Source organism: Petaurus breviceps, unplaced genomic scaffold (genome assembly GCF_028583685.1).
Source record: "Petaurus breviceps papuanus isolate PSGF00001 unplaced genomic scaffold, PetGlider_PUasm1.0 37, whole genome shotgun sequence".
Lineage (NCBI taxonomy): Eukaryota > Metazoa > Chordata > Mammalia > Diprotodontia > Petauridae > Petaurus > Petaurus breviceps.
The window spans coordinates 78,100,785-78,124,112 of record NW_027186296.1 but is presented as its reverse complement, the minus strand read 5'-3'; the positions used below and the strand labels follow the sequence as shown (position 1 = coordinate 78,124,112).

General features: G+C 41.1%; 1 protein-coding gene and 1 long non-coding RNA gene across 2 annotated transcripts in view; both read right to left on the bottom strand.

Moving 5' to 3' along the window:
- CNNM2 (cyclin and CBS domain divalent metal cation transport mediator 2) overlaps nucleotides 1-14,061 on the bottom strand; it is a 185,111-nt gene extending 171,050 nt beyond the window's left edge. The window contains exon 1 of the mRNA XM_069098874.1: nucleotides 12,317-14,061. Coding sequence (XP_068954975.1) covers nucleotides 12,317-13,928 — 1,612 coding nt within the window. The 5' untranslated portion in view covers nucleotides 13,929-14,061. The remainder of the gene's footprint in view (nucleotides 1-12,316) is intronic.
- Nucleotides 14,062-14,705: 644 nt separating this feature from the next.
- Nucleotides 14,706-23,328, bottom strand: part of LOC138168630 (uncharacterized) — a 52,621-nt gene continuing 43,998 nt past the window's right edge. Inside the window, exon 2 of the long non-coding RNA XR_011170163.1 lies at nucleotides 14,706-15,738. This is a non-coding gene — a long non-coding RNA (uncharacterized lncRNA). The remainder of the gene's footprint in view (nucleotides 15,739-23,328) is intronic.

Sequence of the window (23,328 nt, the reverse complement as noted above, 5' to 3'; positions counted from 1 at the left end):
CTTGGGAATCCTCTTGTCACTGCTCATATTTCCTAGGGAAATGGGAAGAAAATTTCCCAGCAGTCTTGTCTGCCCACGATACCCTTCAGTACTATAAACCTGCAGATAGATAAGACAGGTGTATACACACAAACACATATATATTTATATATATGTGTATATACATACACTATATATGTGTACACAGATATAGATATAAACAAGCTTCATCTAATAGACATTCCTGATTTCATATAGAAGCCCTTTTTTTGTCCTTAATATATGGAATTTTTCTCGTTCATTGATGTTTGCCATGTTCATTGATGGCTGTCAAGTTCATAGTTTTTTAAAAATTTAAAAACTGTAATCATTGTTCCTTCAGCACTGAAAAGCCTTCACATATATCCAGTTTATTCAGCTGTATCCCCAAACTTATTCTAGCTGAACAGAAAGGATACCATACTGGAATAAATAGGAAGTAAATACATGAATGAGCCAGCAGTGAAGAGAATGTGGCACACACTCTGAACTCATTTTCCAAGCCAATACAAAGTATACACACAGATACAAACTTTAATACTTGTTACTTTTTCTGTTCAATTATTTTCTATAGATACTCAAGCAGAACCTCTTTCAACAGCAATTTCTATTCAAAATTCAGGGGTACTTCAGGAATGGTAGCTGATTCAGGTTTCGGCCTAAGATTACTTTTCTAAGAACTCCTTTACTTAATAAACATTACAAAGCTGACTCAACAGAAAAAAAAACTGTGGAAAAGCCTTCGAGCTAACCTGTTCTATAATGGAGGATAAATTCCGTTTTTGAGATTTGAGCTGTCATAAAAGGAAATATCCTGAGATATTACAACACTGCCCTGTCAGCTAAGTAGAGAAACTGTGAAACTATAAAACACATTGAGGGAACTCCCTGGGAATACAAAAAAGCAAAATGAAAAGGAGCTGCCAATTTCTAAGCTTTTCCTCAACGAACCTTTAGGGCAAAAAATTGGAAATAAATTTTGTACAAAACCCATGCAAAAAAAGTGTATTATTCAGAAAGTTCTAATTAACGTCAAATTTTGGGAATAACAAATAAATGTCAGCTAACATGGCTTTCAAAAGTACTTAGTTGGTAACAGTTATTAGCACTAGCAGTATGTCTGTGACACCCAAGTCCAGTCAATAAGCAAGTCTCACTTTTGTTCTTCATGAGACTTAACATTATTTAGATGTTTCAAATGATGGGAAGATTAATGTCTCCATTATCCTACTGAAAGTTCAGGCTTGGTACAGAACCCTCAAATTATAACACCTACTCTATCAGACACTAGTAAGATGCAGAATTATTTATAAGGAAAATAACTGTGAAAGTTCAAAAGTTTTAAATGTTCAACAAAACTATTTTTGGTAGGTACTGCTCCAAAGCCTCATTTTAATTCTATGTGAATCATTATAAGTAGCTTTTGTTGTTGTTCAGTCGTGTCTGACTCTTTGAGATAATTTTGGGGGTTTTCTTGGCAAAGATCCTGGAGGCAGTTTGCCATTTTCTTCTCCAGCTCATTTTGCTGAAGAGGACCTACGGCAAACTGGGTTCAGTGACTGGCCAGGATCACAGAACTAGTAAGTACTTGAGGCCAGATCTGAACTCAAGAAAAGGAGTCTTCCTGATTCCAAGCCCAGTGCACTATCCAGTTATCAGTCATACATACCCTGAAATCCCTGAGTGTATCAAAATAATGTCAATCCCAGAATCATCCACACTAAAAAATTAATTTTGACAAACAGAAATGGCAAGGATAATTTACCAATATACAAGTAGCAGTGGTTGAACTGGGGCATACTCCATGTAATCCTAACCCTGTACCCTGTCCATTTAGGGGCAAACAGCTCAACAGTCTCAGTACTCCCTGGGATATATTCCAATCCAACTTTTCCTGCACATAAATGCCATGAAAATAAACTAATTCCAAGCAAATATAGTAATGAGAATGGTCTCCCAACTGCTGATTCAAATTCTGAAATCTATACATCATAATTAAACTGGGCCAATCCATGTTACAATGTGAGCACACCAGAGTGGACTTTTTAAAGGGAAATCCCCCTCATAGGATATCCATTATAATAAAGAAAAAGTGTCGGGGCAGCCAGGTGGCTCAGTGAGTAAGAGCACCAGCTCCAGTGTTGGGATGACCTGGATCAAATCCAGGCTCAGATACTCAGCACCACACCCAGAAATAACTGGCCGTGTAACCTTGAGCAAGTTTTAACCCCGATTGCTTTAAAAAAAAAAAGTGTCTATGCTTAGTAATCAAATTTATAGAGAGATCAAATAATTCCCATCAAATCCCCTCTAAATCAAAAGAGGTTAAAAGAAACAAGTAGTGAAATCAATTTGCCTAGTCCTTAAAAGGTAAGACAAACTTATCTAGTCATCCCAGTTTCTCTTATGCCTGGACAAATGGCTCTGTCACTTCTTATATCTCCCTCTGTAGACTTTCCAGTCAGTCTCTTGACAACCAGCAAAAAGAGGAACCACGGGCCGCCAGGTAGCACAGGGAGTAAAAGCACCGGCTCCAGTGTCCGACTGACCTGGAGATCGAATCCCGGGCTCAGACACTTAGCACCCACCCAGAAACACCTGGCCGTGTAACCTTGAGCAAGTTACTTAACCCCAATTGCTTAGGGGCGGCCAGGTGGCTCAGTGAGTAAGAGCACTGGCTCCAGTGTTGGGATGACCTGGATCAAATCCGGGCTCACATACTCAGTACCACATCCAGAAATAACTGGCCATGTAACCTTGAGCAAGTTACTTAACCCCAATTGCTTAAAAAAAAAGGGGGGGGGGGAACCACACAGAATACGCACATTTCTCCAGTGACTGAAGGTGAGGAGATGGATAAACTGAGGCTTTGCTCACTAACATACCCATAAGATGACAGCAGTAAAACTTCACCTTCCCTCCACAAACCTAAGGCAAAAGCCTTCACCTTCATTCAGTTCATTTCTGCTACCTGGGTCTTACCTAAATATCGACCCTCCAGGGAACTTTTCTGAAAGCAACACATTTAGAATATGAACTAAGGTAATATTTCTTTAAATATCTCCTAAATGACCCAAAGAACACCATGGCCAGCATTTACCCAAGAAAGACAAGCACTAGTAAGCCAGATATACATAGATATAGATAGATATTCAGACAGACAGATAGACAGATATAGAGCCATCTCTTCTATGCTTACCTTCTTACCTACAACCCTTAGTTGGAGCAAAGATGCTCTGGAGAGTAACTGGAGAGCAAACAATCAAGTTACTTTCAAACTCCCAATGCCTCAGTTGGTCAGATTTTTAAAGTTATCATACTGGCTGGCTGACTGTAATATTTTTGTCCCTACCTAGTTTGAAATGATGCAACTTTATCCATCATTTGAAAGTATAACAAATGGAATTGTTAACTGATCCAACCATTCTCGAGAGCAATTTGGAACTATGCCCAAAGGGCTATACAACTCTGCATATGCCCTTTGATCCAGTAATACCACTACTAGGTCTGTATCTCAGAGAGATCATTAAAAAAGGGGAAAGGACCCACATGCACAAAAATATTTACAGCAGCTCTGTTTGTAGTGGCAAAAAATTGGAAATTGAGGGGAGGCCCATTAATTGCGGAATGGCTGAACAAGTTGTAGGATATGAATGTAATAGAATACTACTGTGCTATGAGAAAAGATGAACAGGCAGATTTCAGAAAAACCTGGAAAGATTTACATGAATTAATGCTCACTTAAGTGAGCAGAACATTGTACACAGCAACAGCAACACTGCAATGATCAACTATGGCAGACTTAGCTCTTCTCAGCAATACAATCATCCAAGACAATTCCAAAAGACTCGTGATGGAAAATGCTCTCAATAGCCAGAGAAGGAATGATGGAGCCTGAATGAAGATTAAAACATACTATTTTCTGGGGTTTTTTTGTTATTTTTTCTTTCTTGTGGTTTTTCCCTTTTGTTCTGATTCTTCTTTCAAAACATGACTAATGGGGAAATATGTTTAACATGTTTGTACATGTATAACCTATATCAGATTGCTTGCTGTCTTGGGGAGAAGAGAGGGAGGGAGAAAAATTTGGAACTCAAAATTTTATAAAAATGAATGTTGAAAACTATCTTCACATGTAATTGGAAAAAATAAAATACTCTTAAGTGTAAAAAAAAAAATTTAAAAAAAAGTGGCAACCAAAAAAATATACCAGACGACAGCTATGATGCATTTTACCAATGGTGGATACTCCTGCAAACCCTACTAAATCAAAAGCATGTAACTTACTATCTTTCAAAACAACCCCAATATCTTAACAAAATAGAGGAGTGGTGAGGAAGGAAGGGACAATTTATAGTCTAAGAACTCTTAGTTACAAAGAAAATGCATCTGCTTAAAGATGAAATATGCCAGTCTCTAGGCCTTGATAATGGCGTGGACACATAGTCTGGTGACCTGGATTCCTTTTATTTACAAAGAAATTCTGTATTCTCCTTTAATATAATTCCTGGAGGTATCCAGGACAAAGACTAGAGGGCTTCCCCTATGGCAATATGCTCATACCCTCTTCTACATACTACTGCTATCTCACATCACTTCACCTTTAATTTTTTTTTTTAAAAAGGCCACAAGTCAAAACAGTCCCAAGAAGCTTTTAAGCATAGCCAGCTGATGTCTTAAGCTTCTAAGGAAGCTCTCAGCATTCAGCAAAAGGTATTGCACAAAGTACATAACTGATAAATAAAGGCATGTAGAAAAGAATGACCAAAATAAGATAATATCCGTTTTTCCTTCATTTAAAAAAGACAGAACATGAAGACATTCCACCTTATCCTGGAATTGAAGTATATATCTTCTGCAGTATATTCTCTTTATTCTTCTAAAGATAGGCTGGGAAAGAACTCAGGGCCTAAAACGTTATAGGAAGCAACAAACTGAACACTGTCACTTAGAGAAACTAACTCTGTATGATTTCTAGAATTCCAATATTTATATAAACTATAAGCACAAATGACCCATACTGGTCTTTTTTACAAGTCTTCAGAGGGATGTCCAAAACCAAGAGGGCCAGGGAAAACACCAGCTTGCTATTCCTAGAGCTTGGGAAGGGGAAGAGAGAGAGCTCCAAAAAGGAGGCCACCTACACCCAGCAATGAAACCAGACAAGACAGATTACACCAGTGTTTATACTTGGTCCTAAGAAAAGTGACTGGACACAAGGCAATCCAATCTTGGAGCTTGGATATGCACTGGATTAACTTGAAACCAAAAGGAAAAACAAAGACTGTCAGTTTTATGATGTATATCTAATGTGCAAAATAAGAAGGCTGCTCTTTCTTTTTTCTTAGTCTCTCTTGTATTTTTAAGGAAGTAATGAGGGAAAGACATAAAACTAAAATAAACCAAAACTGTTCCTTTGAATATCCAAAGTTGGTAATACACTTTCAGACATTAAGGTTAATCAATGGTCTCTCTATACCTAAAGCCTAACAAAGCTTGCTGGAAATGAAGTATACTTCTAATGCATATGAATTCTAGGGGAAAGGGCCACTTATAAACAAAGCAATATGACTCTCTTAACTGCCTTGTTGGAGGATAGCAGCTGCTGTCCAATGTGTAGGCTGTCCAAGGATTATTGTTCATGATGATACATTCCACTGGATAATCAGATTTTATTGTAATCTTGCTTGTTAGTGATATTTTCAATTGAGATTGAATTTACCAAATACTTGGGATTAGTACCTTTTCAGAATACTTGGAAGTCTTTCAGTCATCCAGATGACAGTTTTGTAACATAAACAGGAGCTAGATTGTATTTAATTCATGAAAACTACTGGGGAAAACAGAGTAAGACATTTTCCTACCCAGTCTAGATTATACTAAGTTAATCACCAAGTTGGTCAACAAGGTAATTTCATTTCTGATTTGACCTCTGTTCAGTTCAAATCTTCTAAAGTCCAGGAGGAATTCTACCTCACAAGAGACAGGCTCTTGTTATAAATATGAAGAAAAAGAAAATGCTTGAAGGAATCAATGGCAATATAAAGAGTAGATGTACCCATCAATGAGAATGTGAAGTCCAAATAGTTTGGCCAAAGCTCCAAGGGGAATCTTACAGCTTTACAACGCAAACAGGAATTGAGAGCGTCAAAGAAATTTCAACCTACAGCCCCAATTCAGTCTTCGCTGCCCTAAACTGAGCATACTGAGTATTCCTTCTCATCAAGGAAACAACTAAGAGTAAATAAATTGCAAAGGGACTCCAGAAAAGTAAATATTTGGCACCAGGTTTATTACAATGGAAACAATGTCCAACATTTAACCACCCTTGGCACCAACTAATCCCTGTATCACTAGCCCTTACACAAAATATACTTCCAGTCTAATCCTGGTAAAGAGATTTGAAACATAAAGTAAAATACCTATTCAAATTTGGGTTTATTATTTATGGTATATAGAATATATGAAATATGAAGTATTTCATAGAAATTGTTAGCATCAAGATTACAGATCAAATCAAAACTGCCTGGAAACCTAAACACTGGCTTTCCTTTTCCAATGGCTATAGTAAGTCTTAAGTAGCAAGGCTGCACTACACAGCAGAAAGAACACTGGCCTAACCATTCCAATGCTAAGATTTCATCATAAAAATATTATAAAAAGGAAAAGAGGGCCTAGCTGGAAATAAAGCAGCTATGAATGTATGTGTGTCTATGTGTGTACATAGTTGTTTTATTTCCAAAAACAAAAAATTGGAAACCTCTACGTCCAACCAACTGGAGAACGGAAGAATAAAGTAAGCTATAGAATATTATGCCCTCCAAAAAGGGATAAATATGAGATAGAAGAGGAAATGCAGAAAGACCTTCATTAAGTGATGCAAAGGGAACCCTGCAGAATCATAGGCAGCTTAATACAGTGCAGGAGAAAACAAAGCTGAAGGGAGGGGTGCAATCAGGCAGACTGGGAAAGGGACATCTAAGTAGATAGTTATCTGTTAAAAATTTTGGTTCTACTTGTGTTAAATGCAAAAAGATAAACAAAAAGTTATATTCCTTATTTTGTATGTTTGATTAGTAAGTCTTTAATGATAGTAAAATTTATAACTTTTTTTTTAAGAACACTAACAATCAGGAAACCTGGATTATCATCCTACTTCTTCCATTAACTAGCTATGTTAATAAATTAACCCACCTAAGATGTTAGCTATGTTAACCCATCTTTCTGGGTTTCATTTTCCTCACTCTTACAATGGAGAGGTGGGATCAAGACTAAATGACCTCTGGTCCATTTCACACAAAGTCCACAATTCCCCCTTCCCATTTCTGTGCTCATGTATTTATCTCTGCATAGCTACATCTTATGTATGTTTATAATGTGCTCTGAAGAGTCATTATAATAAGACAGCAATCCTCAGAACAAACCTGACCAAATTGTGCTCCATAACTTCAGGAACCTATAAAAAAAGACATTCTAGAATCCAGCCAACATACATGTAGCTCTCCAACTAACACTTTTAGTGAAGAAATTCAGCTATTAAATGTTAAAATCTCAACACAATAATATGGAAAGACTTGCCATGATATAGGTACAGATAATCTTATACTTAGACTGTACTCATTACATATTTGTTTCTATTTTCTCAAAGAAGAACGTCGTTATCTGGATATCTGAACCAAATCATTTTTTTCCCACCTGCTCTCAGCAGAGGTAAGAAGAAGGAAGCCAGGAAGAAGGACTACAAGAACCTGGCTAATTTCCTAGTACTGTAAACCAGAGGGCACTAGGAGACCAAAATCTAAGAGTTGGAAAGCTAAAAGATAAAAATGACAATGGATTACTAATCCTTCAACTTCCCAGTAAATGTTCTGCTTCCTTGAGGCTAAATCTGAAGGATATTGTCTCTTATCTATTTGTAAAGAAGGACTTTGGCAAGCAAATCCAAGAGACCTTCCAGTTAAGACTACAATTTTGTCCATTTTAGCTGGGTTTTCCCTTCCCCCACCAGGCATTGCTTTCCTCCAAAAAGTTTTCCCAAGATTCCTGTAACCTCACCTAGGGGATTCACAGGGATCATTCTCTTCTTTAAATCTATTATCACAAAACTAGATGCATGGGGCAACAGGGTCATTAAGAATTGTTCATTAGAAACTTTTTTTTTTTAATATAGGTTACAAAAATAAACAGAAGAATGGTAATCAAAATTCAATGTGCCCAAAATAACTGTAGCAGATGAGGAACTGAGAATTTGTGACAAGTATTGGGCCATCAAAGCAGCAAATCCACTAATGTCATACAATATTAACATCCCAACAGAGTTTCAAGACCAATTCTTGTTGCTTCTTCATTAAGAACTGGAAAGGGAACACCTTGTATTTAGGATCACACATGCTAAGATAAATCAAGAAAAAACAAAACTTGAAAGCCAACTGATCTATGCTTAATATAAAATAAACACACACATATGTAAGTATCTGTACATGCTCTTTCACTTCTATTTATATTACTGAACTCTCCTATTTCCTTCACACCAAAGGATAATGCAGATGACTTACTTATTATATGAAATCTTCAATGTAGAAATCCCACCTACCCTCACTCTCCACCCCCAAATAAAATAGTCACTTTTTCCAGAAGATCTGGATTGTTGAGTTCTTCAGCTTAAGAATCTGAGGGAAGGAAAAGGAAAGAAAATAAAAACCTGACTACATCTGGAAAACTGGTTTTGGTGAATATTAATGACAAATCACTCTTCTCCAGTGTGCCCCCAAATACCAACACTATCATTTTCAACCACCAGAAGATAAAAATCCTTGGAGGGATATTATTACCAGTTTACAATACATCCAGAATATCTAAGGACTAAAAGGGGAAAAAAATCAAGAGAAATCTTTGCAATTTAGACCTAAGGAAGCTTAAGACACACCATGGAGAAACATTAAAAACTCAAGCGCATCATCCCTGAAAAGAGAATTAAAAACACAAGATGAAAAATTAACTCTCAGTTTAAAGGTGGATGGTTAAAGACATCTTTCTTCAAGGATTAAGACTTAAAATCAACAATTACAATCACAGGCTTGAAACAATATATCAATTTCTTATTACAAGTTGTTCAAAAGGTTTACGTTCAAATACCTCATGATCCCAAAATATAAACAAAAATCTAATAGCATGATACCACTCTAAGTTTCTCTAGAAGGTTTTTCAAACCACATTTTACATTTTCTTTTTTTAAAGTCTACACCATTACTTTGTACCATCTCCTCAACTAACCCTGAATATCATGCTGGTTTTCATGCTAGCACTGAATATCACACACACATACTACTAATTCTATATGACATATTATATTTCTACTAGTACATTTCAAAATATTTTCTTTGGGTAAAGATGGATAATTAGGAAACAAGTTTCTCAAGAAAAGAAGACAAACAGGGAAATGATAAAGGACAACCAGAAATAACCTGTGCAAAATCACTCAAAAAAATAGAACCAAGATTTATAAAATGAGTGGGAGTGAGGTACCTAAGGCAGAAAGAAGTATTAGACTGAAGTAAAAAGTAAAAAAAAAAAACATATAAAAGGTAGGATCATTCTTTTTTTTTTTTTGCAATGGAAGGATGATAAAGTATTTAGGAGTAGTTTCGTGTAATTTTTCTGTGTTAAAATCATTGTGCCTAATTATTGGGTAAGAAGGAGGTAAATATTATTTTAGTCAACTGAGAAGTAGGGAAAGAAGAAATAGAATCCTTTACCCTGTCCATAGCTCACATGTACATTAGTTGCGTACATGTCATTTCCCCCATTAGAAAGTGTGCTCCTTGAGGGCAGAGACTAGGTTTTGCCTTTGTATCCCCAGCACTTAGCACACAGCCTGGCACACAGTAAGGAATGACTTGTTGACTTGACTGCCTGCCCATTAGTGATTATGGACAAGTAAACAGTCTGAGAATTTATTGGTCAATCTATCTTCTTTTTTTTTTAACCCAATGTAAATTATCATCCTAGATTCCTTTCTGCTATATTCATGTGGCTACTCATTCATTCAGGGAACAAATATTTGCCAAGCAGATGCTGTAATGTGCTAAAACTATAACAGAATGTAGTTTGGTTAAGACTTAGTCACTGTCTCTGAGGAACCTGCTGTCTAGCAGGAGGCTAAGACAACAAAAATAGACTATAATACACAACATTACATGGCATGCTAAAGAGCTGCAAAACAAAGTGCTAAGTGAAGTCTGAAAGGTATCAAGGAGGGAGGTTCAAGGAAAACTGGAGGAAATGGCATTTGAGTTTTAAAGGAGGGTAAAAATTCAGCTAATGATAAAGAGGAAAGGAAGGCATTCCAGGTATTGAGAATTCAGGAGAATGCAGGGTAGTTAATGGGGGGGGTGGCACAAATTTGTTTTGTTTGACTGAAATAAAAGAAAAAGAGGGGTGATGCCAGGGAATGACAAAGGAGTGTGAAATTTTTACTGAGTGAATATTAGGTAGTGACCAAAGATTTATGAGTAGAGAAGTGGCATGACTAAGTTTAAGAAGGATTATTCTTGCAGGGTTACAAAAAAAATGAATTGGAGATGAAAAGACCTATGAGGAGGCTACTGCAATATACCAAATGGGTGGTAATGAAGGCCTGTACTAGACTGTTGTCAATAAGGATAAAGAGATGGAAGAAAATGAGAGATTTTGCATAGAATCAATGTTGGTAACTAACTGGATATGAGAGGCAAAGGAGAGAGAAGAGTTAAAGGTGACACCAAGGTCACAAACAGGGGAGAAAGGGAGAATGGTGGTATGACAGACAGAAATAGGGCAGATGGGTCTAGAGAGAAGGTAATGAATAGATTATAATACCGCTAACCCACACGTCTGATTTCTGCAAAAATTCACTAGCTATCTCATATGTTTGTTGTAAGGAAAGCACAAAATTTAAATGAGTATGATTATTTTTCAAATATTCAGTATTTTACTATTACTAATTCAACATGGAAATGGAATTAAGGAATATATTGGTGGGTCAATATCAATTCTCACAACTAGGAAGCTACCTGTTAGGCTGTACTTTTTTGGCTGGGAAGCTGTCAGAAATCAAAAATACATTTCCAGGAATAAATAAAAGTGTTGTTAGAAACCAGTTATTAAAAGGCAACATATATACCCTTAGGTTATTTTCATCAGAAACCAAGTACATTTAATTCAAATCGATGTACAATATAAATTAATTTTTATTTTAAACCCAGTCTGTACTACTACCTTTACAAGAAAAGATTCTAGTTACCAAGTCCTTACATGATAAAAAAAGACACAAGATACCATAAGCAAATCAGTCTATAGGCTACTCTTTCCTACAAACAACCTTGGATCCCAGCATTGCTAACATACTTCACCTGAATGTACCGGGTAGTCAAGGTTAAAAAGAAAACTTATTAGGTCAGAATTACTAAGACCTAAACAAACAACTATTAATAAAGGGATGCAGCAGGTTAAGGGTCAAGCTTTATGCAGAACCCATATTTGGCTTTGGAAATTCTATTGGTTGTTTCCTGTACATGTGAAAACAAATTGACAAGAAAGTTAAGCAAAGATATAACCTTAGTGAAAGGTTAACTTTGGTCTTCCCAAATTACATGCTAATAACTAACCTGGTTCTAAAAAGCTCTTCTCTCACTGAAGCAGGTCACATCTAGGCGGCTCAATTTTTCTGTGGTACTCGTATCACCTCCCTCTCTCCCTTCCCCCATAGGTAGACCAGAAAAGGAAAAACCAAGTACCGTGTAGCCAGCCTGTTTTGCCCTAAGGGCTTAACGCAACCATGAAATGAAGCACAAGAAATGGCCTTTTCCAAACTCTGGAAAGACGAGGGTTTGGGAAATGGTTGAGCTAAGTCCGCAAGAGCTATTTAAAAACACTAGGCAAGAGAATCTGCAACTACAAGTCAAGTCAACATCTCCAGCACGCTTCAATCTTGCCTCCCCATTCAGAACCAAAGCAGGCTTCTGCTGAAGCACCTATAATCCCCAGGACTCCATACTCCAGGCATTTGTTCCTTTAAGACTGCCCTTAAAAGGTGAAACGACGGATTTAAGACCCCTAAAGACAAGCTCGGAAGCCTGGGCCAGTCCTTTCACATCTACAAACCCCTCCCTCCTCCCTCCCCGCTATGCAATAAGACAGAAGGTAGGGAGGGAGAGTTCTAGTCTACTGACCACCTTGGTGGAGTAGGGGAAGAGAAAGGAAGGAAAAGGAGGAGCAGGGAAGAAGCAGCAAACCACCAGGAGGTTCCAAATTCGCTCACCTTTCTTAAACTCTTCCAGCATGGCGTCCAGCTTAGTGTCATTGAAAACAAAATGCAGAGGGTGATTGTAAAACTTCGTGATGGTTTTCAAGGGAGTGGAGTCATCAGGATCCACGAACGCCAAGTCCTTGACAAAGAGGAGGTCCACGATGTTGGATCGCTCCCCTTCGAAGACCGGGATTCGAGTGTAGCCGCTCTCCATGATCTCTGACATCGTGTTGAAATCTAGGATCGCCTCTCCAGTGATCATGAAGCAGTCCCGCAGCGGAGTCATCACATCCTCCACCGTCTTGGTGCGGAGCTCCAGCGCCCCTTGGATGATGTTGAGCTCCTCCTTGACGAGGTCGTTGTAGGGGTCGGTGACGCGAAGCATCTCCAGCAGCTTCTCGCGGTTGTAGACAGTGCCGATCTCCTGGCCCAGGACGCAGTCCAGCAGCTTGCTGACCGGGTAGGAGGCGGGAAAGGTCATCATCATGAAAAACTTGGTGAGGAAGATGGTGTTGGCGCCCACTGCCAGGCCGTGCCGGGAACAGATGGCCTGAGGCACTATCTCCCCAAAGATGACTATGCCGATGGTGGACACCACCACGGCCACCAGGCCGGAGCCCGCGATGTCGTCCAGCAGGATGGTGAGGGTAGTGTTGACCAGCACGTTGCCCAACAGCAGGGAGCACAGCAGGTAGTTGCCCTGCCTGCGCACGGGCTCGATGCGCTTGGCGTAATTCTTCTCCTTCTCCGTGCCGCAGTTCTGCACGATGCGCAGCTCCATGGGGTCCAGCGCCATCAGTCCCAGGTTGAGGCCGCTGAACATCCCCGAGAGGCAGAGCAACAGCGAGATAAAGATCACCTGCAGCCAGAAAGGTAACAAGAACTTCTTCTCCTCCCCCACGATCATCTTCGTGTCCTCGCCATCGTGGTAGATCCAGGTGGTCTCTGCCCACGGGGGCGGAGGGAGCCCCGCCACGCCGCGGCCGCCCTTGCCCCCTACGGGGCTGCCCGCAGAGCCGGGGCCGCCGGCCGCCACTGGCGGGGTGGAGAGCGACGTGCACAGGTAGTAGGATTTGCTCTTCTCGGTCTTACGCAGAGGCTTGATTTCGATCTCGATGATGCCCGACGTGCGGCGGTTGAGAACGATGTGGGGCAAGATGATGATGTCCGAGGTGCGGATGCCGCAGCGCTGGGGGCCGCTCTCCGGCTCCGGCTGCAGGGGGCCCCCGGCGCCCCTCTCCCCGTGACCCTGCCGCCGCCGCTCGTGCTCAGTGAAAGCAATGCGAGACCAGGTCTCGTTGTTGATGTTCTGCCCGTAGACCCGCAACTTGACCCGGGTCCGCTCGCTCACCCGCAGCGCCCCCCCTTCCATAAAAGACACGTCGTTCGTGTCTTCCAGCCTCAACCCGATGATCACCGTCTCTTCCGCCTCGCCGGCCCCAGCGCAGCTGCCCCCGCTGCAGCAGCAGCTCAGCAGCAGCAGCAGCCCCGCCACCACCCGCAGGACCTCCCGGCCGTGGGCACTGGGGCTGCGGAGCGCCGCCATCTTCCAAGTGGGCAGTGCGGCGGCCACCGGCCCGCCCGCCATCTTTACTCCGGGCTTACAACCGCCACAGCCAATCATAAGGGGGCTGCTCCGGCTGCGGCTTCATCCTTCTCTCTGGCTGCCCGAGGCGCAGGCACCGGCACCTCAGCTGGGCTGCCACCGGGAGTCCTCCCCTGGCGCTTCACTGCCCCCTTCCCTTGCTGACACTGACACTGCCGGGGCCAAATACTGGACCTCTAGCCTGAGTGGGGAGGGGGAGGAGGCGGGAGCGGTAGGGCACCAACTTGAAGAGCAGGTAGGCCAACCAGTCAGGAGCGAGCACCCGCCCTCTCAGTTAGGGGGCTGGAATGAAGGTGTGGCTACCGGCTGCCCCATGGGCCAATAGCAAGGTAAGGGGGTGGGGCGATTCTTGCCCCGGCCCCCTCACCACGCCAAGTTTCCAACTGCAAGGCGCGTGACTCTTGTGTATGTGTGAGGGGAGGGGGTGTGGCCAGCAGGAACCCATAAGCCAATAAGAGATCCGAGGTCGACGGAAAAAGGTGGGGCTGTCCAAGGCCCAGCCAATGAAATTCTAACAATCCTCCAGCCGGGCGTTCTCCTTCGGGAACTTGATAGTAGACTAAGACTCGTGCTTTTTTTGCAGGTGCAGTGTCGGATTCGGAGCTGTGCCCTGCGGCGTGCTATTTTGTACTTCGATCGAGTGAATACATGTGTTGGCCGCCTCTCATTTCATCGTTTGTTCCGCGGGCCTTAGTGCAGGCGCAGCGTGGGCTGAGCCCTGCTCTTGCACCACTGGCAGGGGACCTCTGCATGGTTAGAGAAGTCAGTTTGGAGAAGGGAAGATGGAAGCGTGCGTGAAGCTAAACATAGATTTTATTGCCCGGAGGCATTGGAGTAGTGCAAGGGAATCCCCAGTGCCTTGGCGTGAACAACAGCGTACTGAAGCGGGTAGAGGGGCATCATTTACAGCTGGCCGGCCAGATCCATCCAAAGCCACGTGTTTTCAAGTGCCTGCGGTGGTAGAAGCGGGTTGGCATTGAGGAGGCGCCCTCGGGCGGCTTGTAGAACCGCAGCACCGCCTGCCGTCTGCGAAGCTGTCCTGCAAATGTTTTCTGTGCCAACTGCAAAAGCTATTCTCTACTTTCTATGCGTGTGTATATAATATATACAAGGTATAAAGTCGGGAGAGGTGGAGAGGAAGGATGCCCTGGGAGGATCAGGAGAGGCTCCCTGTAGGAGACCTTTTAATATCAAGTATTAATTTAACAGTATTAAAATTACTTAAATTAATTTTAATTTATCAACAAGTTATAATCTTGGGGAGGCTAGGTGGTGCAGTGAGTAGAGCACCGGCCCTGGAGTCAGGAAGACCCGAGTTCAAATTTGGCCTCAGACACTTAACTTAGCACTGTGACCTTGGGCAAGTCACTTAACCCCAGTTGCCCTGCCCTTTCCCCTCCAAAAAAAAGCAAAAAAAAAGTTATAATCTTAATAAATTGGTGTATTAGATTAAAGTGTTAAAAGTATCAATTCATACTTTAAATACTAAGCTTTGACGGAAGCTAGGAATCCTAAGGGTGGAAATGAAGAGGGAGAGTGTTCCAGGTATAGAGACACAGCCTGTGCCAAGGCCGGGAAGTGGGAGAAGGGCAGTATGCCTGGAGTTTACAATGTGAGGAAAATAAGGTGGATGACAAGCCTGGAAATTTAGGCTAGATCCAGACCACGGAGGGTTTTAAGTGTTCACCAGAGGAGTTTGTGACTCCACACCTGAGAAGTGTGGATTCAGGCTGAAGCATGGTGGGGTTGAAAGATGGAGGCTTGACCTCTGCCACTTACTTTATGTATGACCTTCAGAAAGTGGTTAACTGACCTTCAGTTTCCTCATCTGTAAAAAAAAAAAAAAATACTTGCACTTTATGTCCTGTGGGGTTTTGCAATGACGGGTGTATAGCACAGTACCTACCTGCAACAGAGGTGCTCAATGAATGGCTGTCAGATGGAAAGAAGGCACTTCAGCAGTGATCTAGAAACCTTAAAGTGAGCTTTTTTTTAAAATTAAGCACATTTTATACCTTTGGATGGATGGGTCATGTTGCACACAAATCAAACATGTTTTACTAAGGTTGGGAGGGGGGGAAGGGATCGGTTTTATTTAACGGCTCCCAAGATACCACAATATTTGGTTTCCATTAATTTTTCCTCATGCCAGCCTGGTTCCCTCCCCCAAAACACACACACACGCACACACACAACTTCATCCTTAAAACTTGTATTTGAAATCAAAGGTCAAAAGGAGAAATTTTGATTGGCAGGCATGGCATAGCATGTCCTCCTTCCCTGAAATAGTAAGACTAAGGTCATTAAAAAACAAAACTAAGGAGTTTTAGAGATACTAGTCAAAGGCTAGAGGTTAAGTAGATAAATTAGAAATTACCAGAAATAGGGAGATAGGCAGGAGTTTTGAACTAATGCAGCTTTAGAAATAACTTGTTAAATTGTTTAGTTTCAGCCATGTTTGACTCTTCATGACCCCTTTTGGGGCTTTCTTGGCAAAGAGAGTGGAGTGGTTTGCCATTTCCTTCTCCGGCTCATTTTACAGATGAGGGAACTGAGGCAAACAGGGTTAAGTGACTTGCCCAGGGTCACACAGGGTCTGAGACCAGATCTGAACTCAGAGAGATTAGTCTTCCTAATTCCAGGCACTTTGCCAGCTAGCTATCTACAAATAGCTTAGGAGTTCTTAACCTAGGGTCTATGAACTTGGTTTTAAAAAACATTTTTATTATGTTTAGATACAGTTTGCTTTTCAGTTTGGTAATAACTACAAAAGTTTGTGCTCCATTGGCACAGCTTCAATGCTCCAATGAGGCAGATGAGGGGGATATTAGTGTATGAGAGCATAAAAATATAAGAAGCTGGGTGCAAGGGAGATTTCCACTGAGGAAACCACAGGGGCTGCAAATCTCTCTTCATAGTTTGTTTTGTTTTGTTCAGTCATTTCAGGTGTGTTCAATTCTTTTTGACCCCATTTGGGGTTTTCTGGCAAAGATACTGGAGTGGTTTGTCATTTCCTTCTCCAGCTTCTTTTACAGATGAGGAAACTGAGACAAACAGGATTAAGTAAGTGACTTGCCCAGGGTCACACAGCTGCTAAGTGTCTGAGGTTAGATTTTAACTCAAAACCCTTCTGACTGCAGGTCCAGCACTTGATAAATCTACTTCGCCATCTAGCTGCGCCTTCATAGCCACAAACCAGAACTGGTTCGCCTTTGTAAAAAGTGCAAGGCACCTGAGAGAGAAGAGAATTTGAAGATTCATAGATGCCAAGTATACCCCCTTCCAAAACAAGAGTCAGGTGTGGGGCAGAAGTGCCAAATGCATTTCTTGCACTCTCAAAATAAACTGGCAGTACAGTATTGGGGTCAGTGGTAGTGGGGGCCAAAGGTGGGGTGGGGGGAATGATAAGAGTAGATCAAGCACTGAACTTAAGACCTAGCAAGACCTGGGTTCAAAAATCCAGCCCCATATACTTGCCAATCCTGTGACTCTGGGGTAAGTCATTAAAATTCTCTTAGCCCCAGTTTCCTTATCTGTAAAACAGGGCTAATAACACTTACCTCACATGGTTGTCCTGAAGCTCCAATGAGATAATGTGCCAAAGTGGTTGGCAATCCTTAAAGGTCTATAAAACATCAGTTGTTATTAACGGTGTAACTAGAAATGTGGGACTCCCTAGCAAATGTGTATATATACATACATCAGAAAGGTCATACTGACTTTTTGTTACCTGAAAAAGAATTGCAACACCTCTGAAATGTAAATAGGATTTGTTAGAAGGAAAAGAGGATTTTTACACTTACCAAAGTCATATGAAGCTAATTACCTTCCCTAGTCTTAAGTAACTGAATTTAAGTGGGCTCACTTGGCACCTAAACTTATGTCTATTCCTCCAGTGGAAAGGGTTTCTCTGATGGAGACGTGGTATTAAATGTTGGAATGGGATATTGCTAGAAGCCCCATCCTTGACTCAGGGATTCTTCTGAGGATCCTTCTTGCCTCAGGGTCCCTTTACCTGGTCAATAGTGCCTGTGATTGTATAAATGGAAGTCCAAGGTATGTTCTTGATTTTTAGTGCTGTCTAGTAAAAGGAGGAGGAAAGAGAGCAAATGAGACATGTGTAAACTTAGCACAGTGCCTGGAACATAGGAAGGTGTCTATTAAACTCTTGTTCCCTTCCCTCCCCTGCCTCCTTTCAGGCTCTGTATGACCCTCTAAATGTGCCCATTTTAATTTAAGCAAAACTAGACATTCCTACCAAAAGTATCTTGTACACATAATACCCACTGACTAAAATAATCCACAGCAACAAATCAAGATAAAAATACGAAACTGTGACCTCTGTTATTCCCTGGTCTTCAAGGCTAATTGGCAAGTCTGTAAATTCCATGACTTATCAGGAGGAACTGTAAGGACACCAGGATTATGAAAAATCTATATATTTAGTCTGCAGTTTTTAGGATAGCATGTGAAACATAGACATGACAATATAATCTATGGATTTTCATTTTCAACATAAAGCCCAGATTTTATAGGGAAGCATTTCTGCTTAAGAAAATTACCTAATATTAACAGTTTTCAAAACCCTTACAGAGTGAGATTTTTAGACCCAGGACAAACCCTTGCTGAATCTCCAAAAGGAAAATAGGAGCTAGGTAAACACCTCTCTCCTCAGAAGCTACTTTGCCCTCCCCTGAATCACATCCTCCCTCTGGAAAACTGAAGGATTTCTCAGGACTGGTAGAGTGTTTGTTTAAACACATGGGACTTTAGCAGGTATGCACATCCTTTGAGGCCAGGAGCAGAAAGAAAACAGAAGTACCATTTACATTTCCAATAGGATTTTCGAGTCTTTTTTTGCTCTCTCATTTCCCACTCTGTCTTGGCACTTCCTTGGCTTTTCACAAACCAGTGGAACCCTGACTGTCCTTGGAGAATTAAAGCTTCCTCAGGCTCCAGACCTCATTCAGTTCATGGGATACTTTCCTGCAGCCTCATTGATATGCCTTAGCACATCTAACCCTTCCCCCTGCCTTGCCTAGATAGAGCACCTTTGGGGAAGGCTAGGGCTGGGGCTGGGCAAACACAGCTTGTGCTCACAGGCCCAGCTCTCACTGCTTGGTCTGTGGCCACCGCGGCTACATAGTCTTTGAGCATGTCCTTTGTCTGACAAAGCCTTTACCTCATACCTAAGGCCCAGAGCGACAGACACTTCTTATCCCACCTTTCCCAGGCTCCTCCAGCTCCTTTTCTTCAGAATAGCCCTTAGGCAAAAGAGCCCCACTCTCTCTCAGAAGTGAGTGGGCCAATTCCCTTCATTTGACTAGCCACACTTGAATGCCCAGGATTTGCCAGCTATCAACTACTTGATTCACCAGCTGCGTTGCCTGTCTCCAGTGTTCTGTGACTGACTACCCATTGAGCCTGGCCAGCTGGATGGAGCTGGGCTCTCCATCTCTGTGTGAATACCTAAGGCTCTGAACTTTAGTATTTCCCCATTTTTAGCTTAGTCACTCAGGTATCCTTCATGTGGCTTACCATTACAAATAATCAAGTCATGTGACCAGTGAGAAGCTGGTGGGATAATTGCTTTCAGCAACCCAAAATACATAAAGGGATTATGCATCAGATACCCAGTAACTAAAGTTGAATCTGCAAGATAAGAATATAAACCCACAAGGCAAACACCTCTTAAAGAAGCCAAAGAATTTAAATACTTGGGGCTCCATACCACCACCCACTCTGTGCCCAGCACAATGAGCATAGGCAAAACTGTAAGCTTGTGATTTAGTGTCCAGATGTGACATCTGCCCACTCCTCCAACGGTAATGACTCAGCCTAAACTCTGGCTCAACCCACAAGCGGTGGCAAATACTGATTTTGCCCAGCCTCGTGAAGAGATCAGCCAGAGGGAGGGAGGCGGAAGATACAGGCAGTGCATAGCAGAAGACTCAGCTAGAGAAGGAATGAATATTAGCTGCTGAACAAGGGAGGCTGGAAACATAGCTAAGGCCAATACTTTTCTGTAGAGTTGACCCAGTCATAAGATTTAGGTCCTGCCCTAATACAAGAAGAACAAAAGCAACCAGACCCTCAACCTCAGGCCTCTTTGTAGCAGTGAAAGGAGGAGGGACCAAAAAGAGAAGAGGATTATTGGGAATGTAAGAGAAAGTCAGAAAGACCAAAAATTCCAAAGATGAAACCTGAATATACACCTAGCTCACAAGCTATATGTGTGTGTGTATACATATGTAGATATGAGAGAATCAAAAAGTCAGAGGAAGAATGAGTGAAACCTCAAAAAGAGTCCAAAATACCATAAATAAGTATTACACTGTGAAAGAAAATGAACCAAAATAACCTGATGAAAAGAAAATCCTACCCACTCCATAGCAATCGTGGAATAATCACAAGAAACTCCAAAGTGGTCCAAAGAGAAATGAAACTACTAAAAGAAGAAATTGGGAGTTAATTTAGTTTGAAAATGGAGTTCTCAATATAGTTAAAAAAAAACAAACAGCAGAGTAGGGGAAATTATATGCATGATGGAGAAACTCTCAAAAAAGCAGAAGCTCAGAGAGATAGAATAACAGATTTGGAGTAAAAAGAAAAAAATCCTAATGTAGAAGAAAAATTGACAGAGAATAAAAGCAAAAATAGTTTTTAAAAAAACACAAAACATGAATTCCATGCAAACCAAAGTGTGACCCTGAAGATAAAATGCTCAGAGATAACATAAGGCTCATGGATGTCCCAAAAGAAAATAGCATATCAAAAAATCAATAAGTAATATAAGAGAACAGTCAATAATTTTTTATAGCAGTGATCAAAAGAATCCACATAAGTTTATATTAAGTTGTATTATATATAATACAACTATTGTAGGTAGTTGGTATATTGGAAAGAGCAGTCCAGCGCTTCTTAAACTGTGAGTCACAACCCCATATGGGGTTATAAAAAATTTGGCAACAGTAAAAGGTTTCTCTACACACAATGACCAAAAATTAATTAGGGAATTAGTAGTGAATCCAAGGTATTTTGCAGCATTTGCCTGTGTTGTATCTTGTAACTTCACTGCAGTCTTGGTTCTTAACACAAAGCATGCGTACTTTGCACTGCTTGTGCCCGAAGGCCATAAAATGCCAAAAACCACTCCTGAAACTCGAGGTTGTAAGTAGAAAAAGTTTAAGAAGCCCTGCTAGACTTTGAGTCAGGAACATCAAAGTTCAAATACTGACCCAGACACTGTGTGACCCTGGGCAAGTCACTTAGCCTTAATTTTTTTTTCATTGTGAAATGAGACCTCACAGGGTTGTTTTGAGAATCAAATGAGATAATATATGTGAAATGCTTTGTAAACACTAAAGTATTCAATTAAATGCTATTATTGTTATTAATCAGAGCACTGAATTAAAGATGGTTACAATGAGTTGTAAAAGTTGATGCTTATTTACAGATGACTTTTTCAGAGTTTTGAAGTATATAGCTGATGGGATAGTTAAAGGACTGTTGGAATCAGCCCTGACAGATTTTTTTTAAGTGTTTCTTTGTAAGGTAGAAATGTTAGGTAAATGCAACGAGGCCCTTATTTGAGGTAGTTGAGGATAGGAAATGAATTTCTGTAAGATAGGAAATTAGAAGAAATGAGCCATGAAGAGTCAGAAAAAGCTAGAGACAGAAGAGAAAGAAAACAAAGAGAAAGGCCACTTAGGGAAGATAGACTGCAGAAGCCAACAGTAGCTGAATACAGCTGGAGCCAGGCTTTGCAACTGATCTGAGGAGCTATCTGATTGGAGGAGAGCATTGAAGCTGCTTGAAGAGAAGCTAAATCCTTCTCCTGGGTGAAGAGCTGACTAGGCTTATTGCTCTGCAGCTCTGTCTGCACCCTAAGAGGAGTGGAGCTTCTTACAACTTGCTTGTATTGTTCTTGCTTGCCCTCTATGATTTGAGGAGAAATAGGGGGAAAAAAGCTTTCTCTCTGCTTTGCTGTGAATTATGCTGATTGGTGAAGAGTCATTGCTTTACTGAGAGCTGATTAAATTAAAAAAAAAAAAGGATCACCTGCTACTTGAAGAATTGGGCTGGTTTCTGCCTACAGCTTGGGAGGGAGAAACTCTACAGAGCCCTAGACAAGATCTGAGTAATTTTGCACTCCTCTGGCTTAAGATAACTGCTTGTCACTGAAGTAGCTTAATAATTTCTCAGTGCCTGCCAAGAGTGGCCATGTACTAAGAGTGCTTGACATTGTGGGTCTAGCAGGAGAGCTGTGAAGGCAAAGGAAGCAGATAGCAGAGAAGCAGTTTTACCCAGATTGTACTCTAAAGAGATCAAGAGCATTAAAGCCTTCAGTCAAAGGTCAAGAGTTGCCTGAGCACATGAGTTTCCCTACTCACGTGTCTCACTGCTAGGTTTTTATAAGGATGTACTCATTTCTCTTCCCTTCCACATAGACATTCTCTGCATTAGTGAGAGGGTGTGACTCAAGTTTATAGGTGTTCTATGATGTTTTGATTATTCCTACTTTTATCTTCTATTTGAGTAGTTATAATTATTCTTTCTTTTACCCTTCTAATCAGTAAATGATATGATTATTCTTTTTTTTTTTTTGGAGGGCAATTGGGGGTAAGTGATTTGCCCAAAGTCACGTGGCTAATAAGTGTGTGAATTGTCTGAGGTAGGATTTGAACTCAGGTCCTCCTGACTCCAGGGCCAGTGCTCTATTCACTGCGCCACCAATAGCTGGTATGATTATTCTTGTTTTTGCCTTATTGTTTAGTAAATATGTCATTCAGTCAGTAAGCATTTATTATACATTTATTATGTACCAGGCACTGTGCTGAGAGACAAAAATATGGCCCTTAGTGCAAAGAGCTCACACTGTAATGCATATAACTACATACATATAAAACATATACAGTATAAATAGGAGGTAATCTCAGAGGAAGGACACGAGTGTGATACAAGGTGAGGGGGATAGGAAAGGCCTCCTGGAGGAAGTAGGATTTGAGTTGTCAGGATAACTAGAAGGCAGAGATGAGAGGACAAAACATTCTAGGCATGGGGGACAGTCATTGAAAGGCATAGAATGTTGTGTGTGAGGAACAACAAATGAATTTATGTAGTTGGATTTGTAGAATACATGGAAAGGAATAAGAAGACTGGAAAGGCAGGAAAAGGCCAGGATGTAAAAACCTTAAATTTGATCCTGGAGGTAATAGGGAGTCATTGGAATTTATTGAATAAGAGGTTGACATGGTCAGACCTGCACTTTAGGAAAATTACTTTGGCAGCTGAGCAAAGAATGGATTAGAGTGGGGAGAAATTTGAGGGTGGTTTCAATAGCAACCAGAAGGTCACTGAAATAGGCTAGGTATGAGGTGGGGAGAGCATTCACCAGGATCATAGCTGTGTCAGTAGA